At 42.6% G+C, this 21,864-nt stretch overlaps 1 protein-coding gene across 2 annotated transcripts in view; it reads right to left on the bottom strand.

Moving 5' to 3' along the window:
- The window catches only part of TGFBRAP1 (transforming growth factor beta receptor associated protein 1), a 45,211-nt gene that overhangs the window by 15,457 nt on the left and 7,890 nt on the right, over window positions 1–21,864 (bottom strand). For both annotated transcript variants that reach the window (XM_004369302.2, XM_023733825.1), the window contains exons 3-5: window positions 18,983–19,137; window positions 8,980–9,062; window positions 4,791–5,132 (exon numbers count right to left, since the gene is read on the bottom strand). In XM_004369302.2, coding sequence (XP_004369359.1) covers window positions 4,791–5,132; window positions 8,980–9,062; window positions 18,983–19,137 — 580 coding nt within the window. The remainder of the gene's footprint in view (window positions 1–4,790; window positions 5,133–8,979; window positions 9,063–18,982; window positions 19,138–21,864) is intronic.

The raw sequence follows: 21,864 nt of genomic DNA, 5'->3' as shown, positions 1-21,864 counted from the left end.
CTGGCTCCTAAACAAAATAATTGTGTCTGTCAGTTTGTCATACTGTGGGGGTTTGTGTGTTGCTGTGATGCTGGAAACTATGCCACTGGTATTCAGGTACCAGTAGGGTCACCCATGGCATACAGGTTTCAGCTGAGCTTCCAGACTAAGACAGACTAGGAAGAAGGACCCGGCAGTCTACATCTGAAAAGAATTAGCCAGTGAAAAACTTATGAATAGTAGTGGAACACTATCTGATATAGTGCCAAAAGATGAGCCCCTCAGGTTGGGAGTCACTCAAAAGACCACTGGGGAAGAGCTGCCTCCTCAAGGTAGAGTTGACCTTAAAGACGTGGATGGAGTCAAGTTTTTGGGACCTTCATTTGCTGATATGGCACGACTCAAAATGAGAAGAAACAGCTGCAAACATCCATTAATAATCAGAACCTGGAATGTACAAAGTATAAATCTAGGAAAATTGGAAATTGTCAAAAATGAAATGGAATGCATAAAGATCGATATCCTAGACATTAGTGAGATGAAACTGACTGGTATTGGTCATTTTGAATCAGACAATCAGATGGTCTACTACGCTGGGAATGACAACTTGAACAGGAAGGGCATTGCATTCATCATCAAAAAGAACATTTCAAGATCTATCCTGAAGTAAGATGCCGTCAGTGACAGGATAATATCCATACACCTACAAGGAAGACCAGTTAATATGACTATTATTCAACTTTACCCACCAACCACTAAGGCCAAAGATGAAGAAATTAAAGATTTTTACCAACTTCTACAGTCTGAAATTGATCAAGCATGCAATCAGGATGCACTGATAATTACTGGTGATTGGAATGCGGAAGTTGGAAACAAAGAAGGATTGATAACTGGAAAATATGGCCTTGATGACAGAAATGATGCCAGAGATGGCATGACTGAATTTTGCAGGACCAACGACTTCTTCATCACAAATACCTTTTCTCACCAACATGAATGGCGACTATACACATGGACCTTGCCAGACGGAATACACGGGAATCAAACTGACAACATGTGTGGAAAGAGACGATGGAAAAGCTCAGTATCATCAGTCAGAACAAGGCCAGGGGCTGACTGCGGATCAGACCATTAATTACTCGTATGCAAGTTCAAGCTGAAACTGAAGAAAATTAGAACATGTCCATGAGAGCCAAACTACAACCTTGAGTATATCCCACCTGAATTTAGAGACCATCTCGAGAACAGATTTGACACATTGAACACCAATGACCAAAGACCAGATGAGCTGTGGAAGGACATCATACATGAAGCAAGCAAGAGGTCATTAAAAAGACAGGAGAGAAAGAAAAGACCTAAATGGATGTCAGAAGAGACTCTGAAACTTGTTCTTGAACGTAGAGTAGCTAAAGCAAAAGGAAAAAATGTTGAAGTAAAAGAGCTAAACAGAAGATTTCAAAGGGCGGCTCGAGAAGACAAAGTAAAGTATTATGATGACACGTGCAAAGACCTGAAGATAGAAAAACAAAAGGGAAGAACAAGCTCAGCATTTCCCAAGCTGAAAGAACTGAAGAGAAAATTCAACTCTTAAGTTGCAATACTGAAGGATTCTACAGGGAAAATATTAAATGATGCAGGAAGAATCAAAAGAAAATGGAAGGAATACAAAGAGTCACTATACCAAAAACAATTGGTTGACATTTAACCATTTCAGGAGGTAGCATATGATCAGGAACCCATGGTACTGAAGGAAGAAGTCCAAGCTGCATTGAACTCACTGGCAAAAAACAAGGCTCCGGGAATTGACAGAATACCAATTGAGATGTTTCAACAAAGGGACGCAGCACTTGTCTATGCCAAGAAATTTGGAAGACAGCTACCTGGCCAGCTGACTGGAAGAGAACCATATTTACGCCTATTCCCAAGAAAGGTGATCCAACCAAATGCAGAAATTATCGAACAGTATCATTAATATCACATGCAAGCAAAATTTTGCTGAAAATCATTCAAAAGCGGTTGCAGCAGTATATCGACAGGGAACTGCCAGAAATTCAAGCCAGATTTAGAAGAGGACGCGGAACCAAGGACATCATTGCTGGTGTCAGATGGATCCTGGCTGAAAGCAGAGAATACCAGAAAGATGTTTACCTGTGTTTTACTGACTATGCTAAGGCATTCAACTGTGTGGATCATAACAAATTATGGATAACATTGTGGAAAATGAGAATTCCGGAACATTTAATCGTGCTCATGAGGAATCCATACATGGATCAAGAGGCAGTCGTTCGAACAGAACAAGGGGATACTGAATAGTTTAAAGTCAGGAAATGGTGTGCATCAGGGTTGTATCCTTTCACCATACCTACTCGATCTGTCTGCTGAGCAAATAATCTGAGAAGCTGGACTATATGAAGAAGAACAGGGCATCAGGATTGGAGGAAGACTCATTAACAACCTGCGTTATGCAGATGACACAACCTTGCTTGCTAAAAGTGAAGAGGACTTGAAGCACTTACTGATGAAGATCAAACACCACAGCCGTTAGTATGGATTACACTTCAACATAAAGAAACCAAAAATCCTCACAACTGGACCAATAAGCAACATCATGATAAACTGAGAAAAGATTCAGGTTGTCAAGGATTTCATTTTACTTGGATCCATAATCAACATCCACGAAAGCAGTCAACAAATCAAAAGACGCATTGCACTGGGCAAATCCGCTGCAAGAGATCTCTTTAAAGTGTTAAAAAGCAAAGATATCACCTTGAAGACTAAGATGTGCCTGACCCAAGCCGGTGTTTTCAATCACCTCATAGGTATGAGAAAGCTGGACGATGAATAAGAAGAATGATTGAGAAGAATCATTCAATAATAATAATAAGATGAATAAGAATGAAGAATTGATGCCTTTGAATTGTGGTGTTGGTGAAGAATACTGAATATACAATGAACTGCCCAAAGAACAAACAAATCTATCTCGGAAGAAGTACAACTAGAATGCTCCCTGGAAGCAAGGATGACGAGACTTCGTCTCACATACTTTGGACATGTTGTCAGGAGGGATCAGTCCCCAGAGAAGGACATCATGCTTGGTAAATACAGGGTCATTGAAAAAGAGGAAGACCCTCAATGAGATGGACCGACACAGTGGCTGCAACAATGGGCTCAAGCATAGCAACAATTTTGGGGATGGCTCAGGACCGGGCAGTGTTTCATTCTGTTGTGCACGGGGTCACTATGAGCTGGAACTGACTCGACAGCACCTAACAACAACAACAACAAACAAATGCCCCTGTGTGGTGCAAAAAGTTAAGCGCTTAACCTCCTAACCAAAAAGATGGGAGTTCGAACCCACCCAGAAGCACCTCAGAAGAAAGGCCTAACCATCTGCTTTTGAAAGGACACAGCCTTGAAAACCCCATACAGCACAGTTCTACCCTGCACACGTGGGGTCACCATGAGTCAGAATTGACTTGACGGTGTCTGGTTTTTAAACAAAATAACATCATCCTATACTATGTACAAGTACCTGACAGGAACTGCTCAAAGGGCTGACACCCACGTGGAGGCCAATCACGAGCCCGTGCTGTGTCCAGGTATCTGAGCGGGATCTGGCATAGAAACCCCATGGTCTCCATATTCCATCAGTATTTTTGTCATTTAAAATCCGTTACAAAAATCACAAGCAAAAAATCTTACTGCTTAAAGGGAATTCAGGAATCACCCAAACCCCTCATTTTTAAAGATTAAAAAACTGAGGCCTAGGCAGGTTAGACGACTTGATTGTTTGCCCAGGTAAGGAAGCTGCCCAGCCCTAATCAGCTCAGCCAATAGGTATTAACTGCCCATTGTACACAAAGCAATGGGTTAAAAAAAAAAAAAAACCCATTGCTGTCGAGTCAACTCCGACTCACAGAGACCCTACAGGACAGAGAAGAAGTGCCCCACAGGGTTTCCAAGGCTGTAATCTTCACAGAAGCAGACTGCCACATCTTTCCCCCACGGAGCAGCTGGTGGGTTCAAACTGCTGACCTCTCAGTTAGCAGCCAAGTACTAAGTCACTGTGCCACCAGGGCTCCTTAGCAGTGGGTTGGGCATCTACTAACTCATATATATAATGAAGGAATCACTTTAAACCATAATCTTTTATTCAACAAAACCAGAAGCCTCTCTTTTTACCTATTTGCCTTCATTTTGGTTATCAATCACTAAAGTGTACTATTTATTTTACTAAAATACGTGTGGTTTCCTTCATAAGTGAATCCTAGACTGACTAAGGAGGAAACCTAAGAATCATTTCATCTGCTCTAGTTTTACGCAAATAACGTGTGCCTTCTGCGTTTGTTTGCCGGCCCTCCCCCATGAGGTATTTTTCTAAGTGCGCTATGCTAACTTTTTCACAGCAACATGTGGAAGAGGGTTGCCATGGCAGTGCTTGTGTGGCTGCCTCACGCTGGGGGGGCGCAGCTGGCAAGCGAATAAAGATGGTGTATGCGTAAAAATACAGTACCAACAAAGCATATTACTAGTTCCAAACTGTCTTAGGTATCATTAAAGAACTGGTATTCGAGTGAGCTGACGCTCTCCAAGACTCTTCCAGTTAGTCTGCTGACCATTTTCTGGAGAGCACGCTGCTCCTGTTGTTATTATGATTTCATGGCAGCAACCTGATGAATATCTTGGGAATGCAAATATGACGCTGGCTACGTACGCTTCAGGAAGTTTACGGTGGTCTTCCTAGCAAAGGGCAATGAGTGGAGAAGTGCAATCATGAAGACCCTGATGGCAACAGGGAAGAGAACACTCACTTTTTGTGCTTCTCCAGCCAGACAGCGCTGTCTGTTAGAAGACAGAAGTTCTCGGTGACCAGGAGGTCCAGCAGACTGTTGTGGTCAGCCTCGGCGTACAGCTTGAGCAAGGCTGTGTCGATGTCTTCTTTGTAGCCGTTTGCCACCTCTGTGCTGCGGACTTCATTCAAGTAGCTCATGAGGAAGCGTTTACACTTGGCCATCTTCTCCTGGTCGCCTTGGGTCAGCTGGTTCAGGTCTGCATACTCATGGAGAGGGGGGTGAGACCGTGTGAATGAAGAGGAGGTAGGCAACAGGAAGGGGTAGAGAGAGATCAGCTCCCGGACATCAAGCTGGCCGCTTCTGCAATTACAGTGGCAAACTAAATGAAGCAAAAAGAGAGAGAGAGTACACATAGGCACACAAGACACCACCGGAGGGCTGTGCGCGTGTGCACACAGCAATGGCGAGCTGGGTATCTGGGCAAGCACATCAAAGCGACCATCCTAATTCGCCAGTGCAAGAAAGCGCTATTAACCACATGCCACCACCCGATCGCCAAACGGAGTAGAGGAGACTGCGGTGAGAGACATGCATACAACAAGGCTGTTGAGGTGGAGTTATCAAAACACTCATATGATCTGAACATCGAATTCAGCCCTGGACTCCCGGGAAACCATGGCAAAAAAAAGGGACATGAAAGATAATCCGACATCACTGTCAGATAAAAGCCGGCGTCACAGTTCTGAAACCAATGTTCTTCCTGGCACTAAATTACAGATTTGTTGAACTGTCCATAAATAAGGGACTTTAAAAAAACATAACTCATAATTTCCTCATCAATGATCTTTCAAAGCATTCATTTGGCCATTTTCCTAATGATTCTCAATAGAATCTCAGAGCATAACATTAGAAAGCAACTCAGATGAGCAGCGTTAAGTGTCCTAACCCCATAAGCTATCTAGTGACATTTCCATCTCAAATTCACTGTTGTTCCCTTTCTCCCTCCCCGCTCCAGCCTGCTCTTCCTGTCTACAATGATAACACTTAATGGCATTACCTAGCTGTGGATCTCAACCCTGGCCAAGTATCAGACCCAACCAGGGGGACTTGTTGAGGTAACAGATATAGCCCCCACCTCACATTCTGAATGGGAGTCTCTAGGGTTTGGGCCTGAAGTCTACACTTCCTGCAACATTCACTGCACCTGCCTTAGTTCAAGCTGATCCTCTCTCGTCCACTCCACCGCAGGCGCCTCCTCGGTGGCTTCCTGCCTCTAGTCTCCCTTCCTTCTACTCCACTCTTTAGATCCTCACTCTCTACTGCCCTTCGGTGGTTCTGTACTACCCACAGGATAAATTTCAAACCCCTTAACATGACATTCGAGGCCCTTCCTAATCTGATCCCAAACGACCTTACAATTTCAGCTCCAACCATCCCCTTCCATGTTTCCAACACACCAACTATACCTAATTACTCTGCCAACCGATACGTTTCATGCCTCTTAGCCTTTGCTATTGCTGTTCCCTTTGCCTAAATCAGCGGTTCTCAATGGGGAACAGTTTTGCTCCCTGGGGGACATTTGGTAATACCTGGAAACATTTTTGATTGTCATGACTGAGGGGTGCTACTGGCACCTATGGGTAGAGACAGGGACACTCTAAACATCCTACAGTGCATGACACAACTCCCACAGCAAAGGTCATCTGGCCCAGAACATACACAGTGTGCAGCTGAGAACCCCAGCCAACAGTATGACCCTCTATTGAGGAAACTTCTGCTCATCATTTAAGAGATAATGAGCCCTGTGAGGAAGACCCCTCCACTAGCTAATCTAAGCCCATGCTCTACAATGCTCCCACAGGGCCCACTCAGACCGTAGACAAGCACTGATGCTGTACAATTGTTACATCTTTCCTAAACTAGCATCTGCACATCGTAAAAGCAGGGGCACTGTCTTACCCTTACATCCTTAGCACTGATGCTTAGGCAAACTGCTAAGTGAAGGAAGTGCTGAACCGAGCTGGATATAAGGGCAGGCTATACCATCTAGAAGAGTACACACACGGCATTACGTCCCTGGGACATGGATGCAAACAGGTTTCATCTTAGGTACAACCATGACTGGTTAAAAGCTGTGGCCTATAGCACTGTGTTGAGAAGGATTCTGAGGAAGAGTGAACAATGAGAAAAGACATCATGATGTATTAGCAATGTCTGTGATGGGCATAAGAAGGAGAAGTTGAATCATCCTTGTCTTAGGATAAGGAGCCCTGGTGGCACAGTGGTTAAGCGCTCCGCTGCTAACTAAAAGGTCAGCAGTTTGAACCCAACAGCCACTCCATGGGAGAAAGATGTGGCAGTCTGCTTCCATAAAGATTTACAGCCTTGGAAACTCTATGGGGCAGTTCTCCTCTGTCCTACAGGGTCGCTATGAGTCAGAATCGACTCGACGGCAGTGGGTTTGGCTTTGGTTTGACTTAGGATTTTCTTCTTTGAATATTAATTTCCTCAGTCACACTTCTGACAAAAGCTGAACAGCAGTCAATTTAAAGGTAAGCTATTAAGAGGCTGATGTACTCAAGCAGAATAACCTTGTATTAATAACTGACAGGTCCTACTTCTACTCTCTTGCCAAAGCAGTGGAATTTTCCAGGAATGCCGTCTATGGCCATTTACCTCTTGCTTCTAATTAACCCATGAGAAAAAGAAATGTATTGGGATTCACCATCACCCAAGTGAGGAGGTCTTCAACACTGCAGGGATAAAGCAAAGTCTTACAGAAAAACAACTTAGGTTCAAAGGGGTGAAAATCTATTTAAACCCAAAGTTACGGATCTTTCCAGGAACATTTAATAACAGCACATGGATTTTGCACTCGACAGCAATGGGTTTTAAAAGTTATACAGGGCATCATTACTCAATGAAGAGTTCCTTCTTTACTCAGAAGTCTGTGTACTTTACAAACAATTTTGTGAAAGAGCAAGATATCGGAGCTGCATGGATCTAAGCACATGCCTGGAATATAATGCAAACAACCTACATGAGGGAAGCGGGCGGCAAGCGACAGAAAGGTGTTCTGCTCGTGTTTTTACTTATCTGGAAATGATCTATTCTCAGGCTTCATACACATCTTTTTTAGATGGTTCTAAATAGTGCAGAATCTATTCTAGCAAGACATTTTGAAAACTTATTTTACTGGCAATGCTTTAGTAAGATATTTATAGACTATTCTAGCAGGTTTAACTTAATCTTCTCCAAGGAGTGATGAGTAAGCATGTATGCAGCTACTGCCTCGCTGGGCACACAAGCCCAAGAAGAAGGAGCAACAGGAAAAGCGGGGTATGACAGCAAAGGAGTGTGGGTGAAACAAGTGCGGGCTTCTCATTTCTACAGCTCCCCTTCCCAGAAGAGATGGGGAGGGAGCGGGGAGAGAAAGAGAGAGAAAGAACGCAACAGATGCAGGGTTAATTAACATGTCAGTAGGGACCTCCACAAGAGAAAGTCAATTTCCTAAGACAGCCAACCTGGCATAGACCAGTGAAAAGGCATTTTAAAGGAGAAGAAAACTTTTCATAGGTGTCCCAAGAAGACCCTGCTCTTTTTCTAAACTCAACCAACCCCATCCGTTGCCGTCGAGTCAATTCCAACTCATAGTGACCCTACAGGACAGAGTAGAACTGCCCCAAACGGTTTCCAAGGGGCGCCTGGTAGATTTGAACTGCCAAACTTTTGGTTTGCAGCCGAACACTTAACCACTGTGCCAGCAGGGCTACTTTCTAAACTGAGATCTTGTTAAATGTTCAGGGAAAAGCAAGAGTGAACAAACAGTATTTTCCTAGGAATCTGCCATGTGTTATTAAGTTGACTTTTCAGAATTCTTCAGAATTCTCTTCTCCTGGCTCAGCAATCTTGACGCCCTTAACCTCTCTTCACAGAACTCTTGCATATGGCCGTCAACAGCCTCCCACACCTTTTAAAATACAGAATGTTAAACTAAGACCACGGGTAAGGGGGGAAAAGTCGAGTGACTAGCATTACTGGCATTTGTTATTTATAAACAACACTATTTCTATCTACAACACAGAAACATTAATTCCACTACAGCTTCTCACTTGAAATGGAGGTTTGGGCCACAGAGGGTACATCGTATACATGGGTAAAGTAGGGACGCTGTAATGACAGTCTTGCCACCAACACCTCAAATTACCTGAAGAGCTCTTTAGCTTCCGGGAACTGAAGTTGTGCGAACTGTATAAACCCCGCCTGCTGCAGAATCCTTCTGTACATTACCTGCAAAGAGAGACAGGTTTAATTTCCTAGAGACCTTAAAACCACCACAGAAGGGAAAAACTAAATTTTTAATTCATATCCCAAGCTAAACATTATTACATAGAAATTTGAAGTTACAAGTTAAAGCAAGAAAAATACAAGGCATACATAAAATTATTTATATATGTTTATAAATAAGCCGAACCAAACCCGTTGCTGTCAAGTCAACTCCAACTCATAGCAACCCTATAGGATAGAGTAGCGCTTCCCCAAAGGGTTTCCAAGGAGTGGCTGGTGGATTCAAACTGCCAATTTTTTGGTTAGCAGCTGAGCTCTTAACCACTGCGCCACCAAGGCTCCACTTCTGACGTAAAGACCAGCCTAATTATAACCAGAAAACCAGATCCAATCAAGTCGATGCTGACTCATGTCGGCCCCGAGTATGTCAGAGGAGGCCTAATGATATCACCTAACGATAAGGAGAGAGTAGTGGGCCAAAGTCCTATTGCCCAAGGATGCCAGCTCCATTTCTAAAAGTAGAAATAATAAAGGCCATCCACTTAGCGAAAAAAGTTAAAAAGGACCCACCAGTTACGGTGGAAGAATTCTCACTAAAACCCATGGTTGTTGAAGAAAAATCAACCAAACGACAATTTATTCCTCATGGTTGCAGGATTCAAATGTCACCTACTTATCCCCCCTCCTTGAAGGTAAATAAAAATTACTTTTGCTAACACTCCAAATCTCCAAAAATGTAGAGCTTATCTTCCATACTCTAGTCTGGAAATGCTATATAGACTCCGAAGAAGCACAGAAGTAGATTCTCTCATCCTGCATATGCATATGACTACCACAGATGCTGTAACCATAGGTGACAGAGAGAACCCAAGCTGACTGACTTTTACCTAAAAATGGCCAATGAGAGACTTTACCAAGCAGAACCAATCTTGATTCTCTGAAGGTGACTGTTTACTTTCTATGCTGTCTACTAGGACCTGACACACCTTCTCCTGCTCTCTGCTCAGCTGATCCAGAACAACAACAAAACCTTGAGCCCGGTAGGCTGACAGGAAAGGACACAAGAAGGATGACTAGATGGGGAGGACAGAGAACAAGAAAGCCTGTCCATCTTCCCAACATGAGAGCTAACTCAAACATGGAACTTTCAACTTTCTTTTCTCAGTACCAGTTACTACTTCAACGTAAGGCAGCTCTCGCAGTAGATCTCTAAACTGTCGTTGTTAGTTGTCGTCAAGTCAGTCCCGATTCATGGCGACCCCACGTACAACATAATGAAATAATGCCTGGTCCTGACTAATCCTCACGATCGTTGGTACATTTGAGTCTATTGTTGCAACCACTGTGTAATGCCTCCTAACCTAACGGGCTCATCTTCCAGCACCATACTGGACAATATTCTGTAGACCTCCAAGAAGTGATGCTCAAGATCGAATCTTGATGTGGCTGTACAAGGGCTGGGGGCCCAACACCTTAAGCCAGTCTTGAGACATCACATGTATCCTGAGAGCAAGTTGAAACTAAAGTCAAAACATCTATCGTTAGTATTTTATTTCTGGATTGAGATATATAATTTTTGTGATCTGAGGAACTGAGAGTTTTGTAAAACAGAAGAGTCTAAAGATTTCTAAACCTGCTTTCAAGGCTACATTGTCTAAGTAAAATAAATATATCACACAAGAGCTTCTGGAAAGAGCAGTTCATCCTAACACTAAATTCAAAGTATAGCTTGTTTTACGGCTCTTCCTCGCTGTATACTGCCTAATGAAATATAAAGCTTTTCCAGTTAGATTTTCTTTCCTTTATTAAGCCTTGATAGTAGCCAAAGGCTTTTTATTTCTGCAGGAGCTGAGCAGGTTTAGACTGTGGTTAAAACTCTGGAGTCAGAATGCTTGGATCTGAGTCCTGGCTCTGCCAGTTATTAGCTGTGTGGCCTTGGACTCCCTCTGTGCTTGTAACTGCACATTTTTAAGGGGATCGTAACAGCGCCTACCTCACAGAGCTGCTGTGAGAATTAAGAGAATTAAATCACTACGGGCTCTATGACAGTATCTGGCACACAGTAAGCATGCGGTGATTGCTGGCTCGCTCTTTAGGCTGAGCTTGTAAGCTTGCACTTCTAACTAATGCCAGTATTTAACTGTGCCCAACTCCCTTCAAGTCTTTTTGCTTGATTCTGTTACATCTATGTGTGGGTGGAGGGGGAGTATGAAACCCTTTTTCTAACGAAAGAAAAGGAGTTAACCCTTTCGTGACCCAATTATTTTTTCCTTTTAATTTTTTGTTGATACTGTGTGTTTTCAGTAAGGGAGGGCACACTGAATGATTGAGTCTGAATTTTTGGTAGATAATATGGTTTTTGTTTTATGCCTCATTCCACAAACTGTACCCTTGGAGTCCAGAGGTATGTCTGTGTACTCCCTGTGAACACCAATTCTACTCCCAGAGTCCAGAGGTACACAAGTGTACCAAATAAAAAAATTCTCAAAATGCATGTTTTTCTTACCAAAAATTCAATGATTCGGCACCACCTCATACAACACCCTGTAAAAACAGTTAATTTGCAGCACATGCCCATTTTTCCCCATTTTAAACGGTCATATAGGGCCCTGCCTGCCGGCAGCATGGACTGTCAGTGGGACAGTAGCTCCCCCATAAACACCGGTGGTACAAAAAGTAAGTGGTAGTTATAGACACTGCTGGTCCTGAAAGGGTTAAAGTAAATTAGTAAACGTATTTAAAAACTTTTCTACCTCTAGTAAAAACCAGTGGTAGCCACTTTTTTAAAGGGTAGCTGACAGCCACACGATGGCAGCACAGATGCCAAAGTAAGTGATGGCAACCTTCACTGCAGACGGGAGCGTGGCAGTTCCTAGAAGGCTGGGTCTCAGGTGGCTTACCTACCACGGCTCAGAGGCCGAACTTAACACAAAATAAGTCACGTGTCTGGGCTAGGATAAGGCACAGAAATAGGGGTACTTACCCTAACTAAGGAAAACACTATTTAAAGTATGTCAGGATCCGGTAGGTCAAATTTGGACTCAGACTAGAAGGTTTTTCACAGCTTTAACAGGAGTATATGAAAGAGGATGACGATCACAACCAGCGGAACCTCCGAAATACCACCTACACCCTGGAGGTCGGGAAAGGATGAACAGATACACTGGAAGGATCTGCAATCACACGGCCAGAGCAGAGGACGGTACCAGCACGGCCACCTGTTCTCCCTTCTCTCCAGGGCTCTCTGTGGGTTGGGCTTTTAACCAAGGGGACAGGGTGGGAGATGGGAGGTTGTAGGGAAATGGGTGTGGCAGGTCACCCCATTAGGGTATTAGGAAACAACTGAGATATTAGATTATAAAGTCGGTATGAAACCTAGAAGTTTTTCAATTTACAAAGAAATTCTAAGAGTAGAAAAGCCTACTTCTAGGGTTAGACGTGGATCCCAAGTAAGAACAAATGCCCCCACTCCAAGCTCAAGGGTTCAACACTCTGGCTTTACTGCTGGGTTTATTTCAGGACAGTAGGGCTGGTGGGTACATCCCCCTTCTTACTATGACTGACTGCTGACCTGCAGAAGGCAGGTCACCAAACACAGGCTGTAAAAACCAGAGAAAATGCAACAAGGACAACCTCCCATGCTACGGGACTAAGAGCTAAGATTCATGCTACAGTACCTTGTAATACCAAGAAAGATTTAGCATACATCTGAGCAGCATTCTTGTAAAACCAAGTACAGCCAATGCTCTAAACAAAAATTGGTATGAACGTTGTATTTTTAACTATATTTGTACCTTCGCCTCTAATATACATCTGAATGACGGGTTGCTTTATTTATTTGAAAAACTCTCTTAGTTACTGCCTAAATAGAAACCAAGGCTTTGAACCAGTTGGTTCGGGTTCAAAACCACTGCTGAGAATTTGCATCTCCCTCCCAGATATACTGAATCAGAATCTACAGTTTAACAAGATCACCAGGTGATTCTTATGTATAATACATTTTGAGAACCACTGCTCTACTAGTGGTTCCCAGAACTGGTCCCTAACCAGCATCATTAACATCCTCTTGGAACTTGTTAGAAATGCAAATTCTTGGCAAGGGTTCAAACTGAACCTGAACGAACTGGTTGAAGCCCTGACAGAAACACATTTCTCAAAGTACATTAGGAGCACTAGCCTCATGAGATTCTCCTTGTTAAAAAAGGCAATTCATCATGACTGAATAAGTTTGCAAACTGGTATGAGTGTATACATGCTAATATATAAAATATGATATATAAATAAAATAAAAATGTATGTACATGCTGCATATGTAATATACAAATATAAAAAAATACTGTATTTTATATATAGCCTCTCTTGGGTATTCACAGAAAAATAATAAAAAACACTAGCATAAGCCCTCCTGGGAAATCACAATAAATATTAACATATTAACCAAAAAGCAACCAAACTTGCTGCCATCGAGTCGATTCTGCCTCATAGCTAACCTACAGGGCAGAGTACAACCGCCCTGCAGGGTTTCCAAAGAGAAGCTGGTGGATTCGAACTGCCGACCTTTTGGTTAGCAGCTGTAGCTAACCACTGCACCACTAGGGCTCCAAGGCTCTGAGAAATCCTTCATTGAGAAACCCAATTAATTTGAACCTTCCAAAGCAGAACGTTTTTCGCACCCTACAACTTCTGACATCCATGAACGAGTGTTCCATAAAATACACAAGGAAGTCATGCTAAACAGAACAAGCAGTCAATTCCCAAAGTGAGAACAGTGGGGCACAGCAGGAGTTGGGGTGGGGGCCAGAAAAGAGGGAGTACACATAATAAAATTAACAAAAACATTAACTCTTAGGAAAGATAACACAAGACAACAGGTACATCGGTTGCTTTCAGAGAGAAAAAATGATGTTCTGAGAGGGAAAAGAAGCCGTGCTGTTCAAATTTTTTTAAACACATGCATTGTTTCTTCTGTACTTTTTAAAATTTTAAAATAGGTAATGTATTCACATGGCTCAAAATCTGAAACAGCCAAAAGGGATAAAGTGCAGAGTGTCCCTCTCACTCCTGTAGCCAGTCAGCAGTTCTCCTCCAGGAGTAACCAATCTTCCAGAGGTATTTTAGCATTTAAATTCTTTTCTCTCCATTTTAATAGTGGAAGCATACTATGTGCAGCCCTGGCGGCACAGTGGTTAAGAGCTCGGCTGCTCACTAAAACGTCGGAAGTTCGAATCTACCAGTCGCTCCTTGGAAGCACTATGGGGCAGTTCTCTCTGTCCTATATGGTCACTATGAAGATCCCTAGATGGCGTAAACAGTTTGCACTGGAATACGTACCTAAAGGTTGGTGGTTGGAACCCACCCAGCAGCACCGTGGAAGAAAGACCTGGCAATCTGCTTCCACCAAGAAAACTCTATGGAGTAGCTCTACTCTGTAACAGGTTGGGTCACCATTAGTCGGAATTGACTCAGTGGTTACAGATTTGGTTTTGTTAGCATACTATGGATCCCTGGTGGTGAAAATGGTTAAGACACTCAGCTGCTAACCGAAAGGTTGGAAGTTGGAGTCCACCCAGAGGCATCTCAGAAGAAAGGCCTGATGATCTAGTTCCAAAAAATCAGCCACTGAAAATGGTGGAGCACAGTTCTACTCTGACATACATGGCGTCACCAGGAGTCGGAATTGACTTGACAGCAACTGGTACTGGTCCTGGCATACTATAATCCTATTCTGCGCTTCTTCTGTTGCTTTAACTTAGTCTGTGTTAGAGATCATCCCATTCCAGGACATAAAGCCCTTAACTCTTTTTCCTGGTTGTATAGCATTCCAACACATCGCTGGACCACGATGTACTTAACCCTGCCTGACTGCTGGCAGCTAGCTTGGCTTTCTTTTTTTTTTTTTACACCATTGCCATGAAGAGTTCTACATTTTAATTATTTTACATTTTTGTGATTACATCTGTAAAACAAATTTCTAGAAGTGGAATTGTAATATAATTGTGATAGATATTCTCAAATTGCCTTCCCACAGAGGCTGTATCAATGTATATTCTTATAAGTGATGTATGAGACTGTCTACTTCCCTGTACCAATATACAGTATTACCAAACATTCTCATCTTTGACAATCTAATAAGTAAACAAATGTATTTTTAATTTATGTCTCTTTACATGAGTGAGACAAAGCACCTTTTCATATTTATGGGACATTTGTATTTCATTTTCTATAAAGTATCTGTTCATGTTAATTTTTCTATAGGGTTGCTGATTCAGTCTTAACGATTGGAAGCAGCTCTTCATGTATTAGCGAAATTAGCCCTTTTTCTGTGCCATAAGCTGCAAATATTTTTCCCAGTATGCTCTTTATCTTTAGAATTTGTTGATAATGGATTTTGCCACGTGGAATGTGCACGAGTGTGATGTGCATAAACATGCGTGTGTGTGTATGAATTTCTTTTTTCTTTTATGGCTTCTGGGTCTTCAAATAAATAGATAAACCCGTGCATGTGTGAACTGGAACCCTAACAGCAATACTTTCTGACTTACCCTCGCACTTGTAATTATAAAACTAAATTAAATTTTACCTGACAGACATGTGGAGGCAACAACAAAAAAACAAAAGTAAAATGAAATAATGAACCTAACTACATATCCAATTGGTGGCATAACCGCACAGAGAAGAAAGATCTCAAGTGACTTTAAAACAGAGCAACTTGACTGCTGGGATCTTCCCAAAGGAAAATGCAAAGACAAAAACATTTATAGAACAATTGGTGATATGTGAACATTGACTAGATATTCAACCATATGGAGAAATTATTATTGGCTTGAGGGTGGTATTATAATGGTAAGGAGCTCTGGTTGCACAGTGATTAGGCACTCGGCTGATAACCAGAAGGTCAGAGACGGGAACCCACCAGCTGCTCAGCAGGAGAAAAAACTTAGCAATCTGCTCCAGTAAAGATTTAAAGCCTAGGACACCCTGGGGGGCAGTTCTACTCTGTCCTATAGGGTCTCTATGAGTCGGAATCAACCCAATGGCACGCAACAACACCATCACAATACAGGGTCTGTGCATCTGTTTCATAGGGATGGGCGAAGGGGAGTGGTACAGACAGTGCTAGAAAATGCGTTAGGCCAGACTTTCTCCTTAGGCAGTGGCGTACTGTGGGGTTTAGAATTTAACCTTACCCAAAGAATTTGGTCTTTGCCCTCAGTTCCCGAGAGATGATTTCTAAAAAACCCTGGAACATATGTGTCTTTGAAAAGGGCTCCAAACCACTCCTAACAGGTTAAGCTGGTGAGGTGATGAGGTGACTCTGGGGTGGGGGCTGGCCAGTCCAGAAAGACACACCTCGTGACAGCTTGTGATCCTCATAACATGGACTGACCTCAGGGCAGAGGGGCTGGAGTTTGAGACCCTCAATCAAAGCTCAGGCTACGGAAGCTCCATGGGCTTCCTGGTTGGTGAAAACATCTGCTCTCAGGAGGGTGACATGATCTCTCTGGTACAGGGAAGCTCTGTGTTGGGAACCCTCTCAGACCTCACCCTATGCATCTCTTCTCTATGCTGATCCTGATTTCTATTCCTTATAATAAAGCTGCAATCGTAAGCATAGTGCTTCCTGAGTTCTGAGTCCTTCCAGCAAATTATCAAACCTGAGAAAACAGTAGGAGCCAGCAGGTCAAAAGGAAGGGGCCTGGGGATCCCTGAGCAGGAGGCAGGCATCCTGAGGGGGTTGGGAAAAAAAAAACAAAAAACTTTTAGCCAGCAGATCAGAAGTAAGGGCAGCTCCTGGGGGCCCCCAAACTTGTGGCTGGTGTCTGCCTATTGGGCAGTCTGAATGACAGTGTCGTTTTAACTTGTAACATCTGACTAGCTCCAGGTGGCTGGGGTCAGAGAAAGAAGGTCTAAAGGACGTTGTTTTCACTTGTGAGAGCTGAGATCTGACGAGCTGCGGGTGGCTGGGGTCAGAGAAAACCGTGCCACACAGGCGGCAGGTGTCAGAGAAGGGACAAAGTGGGGATTTTGATTTGATGCTTATTATTAACCTCATAGGAACCCACTGAAGTATTTTAAGCAAGAAAATAAATTTCCGTTTTATTGAAAAGATCACTCCATTAGTGGCATGGAGAATGGACTGCAGACACACACAAAGGAGACTGTTACAATAATTCAGGAACACTAGGAGGAACCATGGGAACTGAGAATAAAGGCTGAATTCAAGATAACTCTAAGGGCATATTTCTAGGGCTGCACGTACGAGTTTGGAGCACTAGAGAGAAGGCAGGGAACAAGTCAGAAAGGAGAAAAATACTAACTCAGATATAAATCACTGATACCAGACTGGAGAACAAGATGACCACTAGTATTACCTAGTATTGACTGCACATCTCTATTCTTGGCAAAGAGAAAGAGAGAGAAAAAACAAAACCAAAGAAAACCGAAAGCCTCCTTAAGGAAATGTTCCATATTGAAAGTGTGTTCATACTTAAAGAATGCAAGGAGGGGCCGCGCCAACCATGACAACTATGAAGGCATAGTTTGTTCCTGGGGCATCAGGTACCATCACCTGAACGTCACTGGCGAGAAAGGGGGACGAGAGCAAGCCCGCAGACGCAGGACTCAGGCCCCAATCCCGCAGCCTTCTTATGCCAGCACAGTGTTAAGTAAAATAATGTACGTGTAAGTGCTCAGCACAGTAACAGGCCCTGCACAAATGGTAGCTTTCCTCTTTGCTTTTGCTGCCCCCTGCTGAACGCAATACATCAGTTTTACTTAAAACTGAGGAATGAAAAGTTGATCAATATTTTAATGTAGAAAAGCTGCCCTCTTTCACATCCCATAAACTGCACATCCTCTCTTCTTTTACTTTTAGACTCTACCCTTTGCTGCATAAAGCAACTGAGGCCAAAAAGCAGTATTTTATTCCACAACAAGTATCTAAACCCATCACTGTCGAGTCCATTCGGACTCATAGCGACCCTACAGGACAGAGGAGAACTGCCCCTGGGGTTTCCAAGGGGCAGCCGGTGGATTCGAACTGCCGACCTTTAGGTTAGCAGCCAAGCAGCCAAGCTCTTAACCACTGAGCCACCAGGGCTCCACAACAACAGGCATATACACATGTGTAAAATTCCACCAACTCCTAATAATCAAGGGAATCATTATTCATTCAAGAGAACTTTCAATTATAGATTTAGACACTTACATAAAGCACACAGACATCAATATTATGTTTTATTACTCCCACATATAAAGAGTAATCTGAAATAACCAAAAAACTGATCAGGTAACAATGTTTAGGAACCTGATTTCATCAGACAAAAGAATAACTTGTGACCATTATATCAATTATATTTCTCATACCAATTATATTTCAAGTTAGCGTTTCTTAAGTGTATTAAAAGTTCTCTCCTAAGCAAATTAATGAGATGGGTTCCTGCAGTATTAGATAGTTTACCAATACAGTTAGCGAAGCTTTTCCCGTAAATAATATAAGTCTAACTTTTATTCAAGCTCATCCCAAGAAATTCAAATTCTAAATTAGAAGACAAATTAACCTGGCCTCTCTCTTCTGGTTTACAAGAGCCACGTCCTTGATTCTTCTCTGAAGGTATACCGAAAAAGACAGCTGATGAGAAATGAAACCCAGTACACAAGGCACTAGCATCATGTCACAGGTTCACACCTGACTTCTCCACTTTTAGCTGTGTAACTTAGTCAAGCTGTCTGACTGCTCTGAGAACTGTTTCCTTACCTGTAAAACATGGAAAATACCGCTACCTCAGAGAAAACAACCCAACAGATACAAAAGCAATCAGCACAGCCTGGCACCTGGGGACGGCCAGGTACTTGCTAGCGAAATCTGAATTTTTCCAATGGATGGCTCGGAAGCCTGCCCATGTGACCAGTTCATCACAAACCTGAAATTTTTCTTTTGGAATGTTCCTCCGGACTCCTTTTGCTAAAACCAATGCCTCTTCCACTCTACGACTTGCCAGAAGGTCCTGGATTTGTTTTTCCAGAGGTAATGGAACCAAGATGTAAACGCCTTTACTGGTGGTGACAATCACTCTTCCTGTGAAGAAATTCAAAACTGTTGGAAAGGAAAAAAAAAATGCCTACAAGAAAACATATTGTTTCCCCCACACTGAGTAATTATCTGATCTGTTGATCAGTTTTATCACACACAGAATTCCTACAGAAATTATAACTTATAAGGCTTGCTTTCTTCCTCTTCCCATACTCTCGACTGTGAAAAAAGGGGCTAGCTCTTAATACTACATTTCCGAAGTATAAAATATGCTTTTTTGCCTTTTTTTCCCCAGAAAATGCTGGTAAACTTAAAATCAGACATGTATGTCCAACAAGGTTGCAGATGTCAATCATGGAAAATTAACAGTAAGAATTATGATATACCTCACATAAGATTTCTTTTTTAATTACTTTCCTTCCAAGTTAGTTTACATAAAACTAAGCTTAAATGCAATATTCTGAGCCATTCAATGATAATATTTCATACTCATCAACTATCCAAATACATCCAAGTCTTGGAGATGAAATTTATTCATTTCTCACAACCCTCTACGTTAAGCTGGTCCATGGCTATCACTGTTGTCTTCATTTTGCTCATGAGACCTTCCACAGATAGTCCATGGAAGAGTTGGAACTACAATCCAAGAACAGCTCCACTACTAAGCTTTTCAATCAAATCCTGCTCCCTTCTAGAGAAACTTTTTCAGCCAAGTATTACTTTTTCATGGAAGGCAATTTTTTAACTAAAATCCTTAAATAGCAAATACAGTGCATAAACCTAGATTATATCCTGGTCTGAAGGATAACTCAACTGCTAGTTAAGCCTTTCCCACTCTCTCCCATTCTTCTCTCCTCTGAACCCACTGTTTCCACTCTAGTCCCACTGCCTAGTTTAACCGAAGCTCGCATTTCTTCTTGCCTGGACAACCACCACATCTTCCTTCCTGGTCTTCCTGCTCTGGTCTCTTGTCTAGACAATTTGTCTTCTATATCACAACCAAAGTAATTTTTCTAATACTCAAATCAAGTTCTGTTCTTCCCCTGTGCTGCTGTCACCTCTTCCAGGAAGCCTCCCTTGTTCCTACCTAGGACAGGTTACATCACCCTCCTCTCTGCACCTGTACCCACAACACCCTGTGCTCAGCTCTACCACTTAATATACACAGCACCATGTACTATTATATATGTTATTATAATAAATGTTCCAGTGTCCCCAGCTGAAATCTGACCCACTTAATGGTAGGGAACATGTGTCTTAACTACAGTATCTAAAACAGTGCTTTACACAGGAAAGGTGATGCTTAACTAAAACCCTTAAATAGCAAAAGCAATACATAAATGTAGACTACATCCTGGTTTTAAAAAAATAGAGATAAAAGGCACTCTTAGGACAACTAGGGAAATCTGAATATGGGCAGAATACTAGATGATAGTAGAATTATTGTTAATATTCTTAGACGTGAAAATGGTATTGTGGTTATACAGGAAAATGCCCTTATTCTTAGCAGATATATGCAGAAGTATTTCATGATTACATGTCATGATGTCTTCAACTTATTTTCAAATGGTTCAGCAAAATGTTAATTGTTGAATCTAGGCAAATGGTATATGGTTTTTCTTCCCCCCAACTTTTCTTTACATTTGAAAATGTTCATAAAAAACTGAAGAGAAGTTGAGCTCTCAGCCAGCTTACTAACACATGCAGGATGACCGACCTGGTCTGCTCTCCAGCCTCATCTCGCTCACTCCGCCACAAACAAGTCTTGCGCTACAGCCACGCTTAACTGCTTGTGTGGCCTGAAGCCCAGGTTTCCCTCTTTGCATGCATTTTTCTCAATGCCTGAAGGTTCTTTCACGCCATATCTGCCTAGCTAACCCTAATTCATCCTTAAAGGTTTGGCTCAAATACCACCTCCTTCAGGAAGCTTCCTGATATCTCTAGGAGGTACTGCCTCCTCTGCTCTCCCCATGGGCCTTTTTCATCTCTCTACCAAGCTCTTCCACTGCTGTAGTTATGCGTTTAAATGCCTGTCTCCCCATTAACCTTGGAGCCACTGAAGCACAAGCAATGACTAGTCGTCTCTGTATCTTCCATACTTAGCATAATGCCCAGTTCCTGTTGTTGTTGTGAGCAGTCAAGTCAGTTCTGACTCATAGCGACCCTATGTGACAGAGGAGAATGGCCCCATGGGGGTTCCCAGGCTGTAATCTTTACTGGAGCAGATCATCAGGTCTTCTCTCCTGCGGAGCCACTGGTGGGTTCAAACCACCAACCTTTCGGTTAGCAGTCAAGTGCCTCGCCATTGTGCCATCACGGCTCTTTGCCCAGTTCCTAAAGGGCCCTGAATAATGTTTACTGAAGAAGTATTAGGTTGTACCACATGATACACTGGTTTTGAATCATTTTTGAATCCTGATTAGACGTGTTAGGGTAAGTGGCTATTAGGTTACACCATTCTGCATTACTCAGCTAGCTTTCATAATCATTTGACTTCATTTTCTAGGTGGTTCTTGTCTTGTAAGCACTGATTTTTGCCCTTCAATAATATGGTGACTCAGAAGAACTAGATGGTGCCTGACTACCACAGTGATTGTCGTGACAGGGAACACAACAGAGAGTCCCTGATGGAGCAGGAGAAAAGTGGAGTGCAGAATTCAAATTCTAGTAAAAAGACCAGACTTAATGGTTTGACTGAGACTGGAGGAACCCCGGAAGACATGGCCCCGGACTCTCTGTTAGCCCAAAACTAAAACCATTCCCAAGGCCAAC

This window comes from Trichechus manatus, unplaced genomic scaffold (genome assembly GCF_000243295.1).
Source record: "Trichechus manatus latirostris isolate Lorelei unplaced genomic scaffold, TriManLat1.0 scaffold00004, whole genome shotgun sequence".
In the NCBI taxonomy this organism is placed as follows: domain Eukaryota; kingdom Metazoa; phylum Chordata; class Mammalia; order Sirenia; family Trichechidae; genus Trichechus; species Trichechus manatus.
The sequence above is the reverse complement of the archived record's forward strand: the minus strand, read 5'-3'. Positions and strand labels throughout refer to the sequence as shown.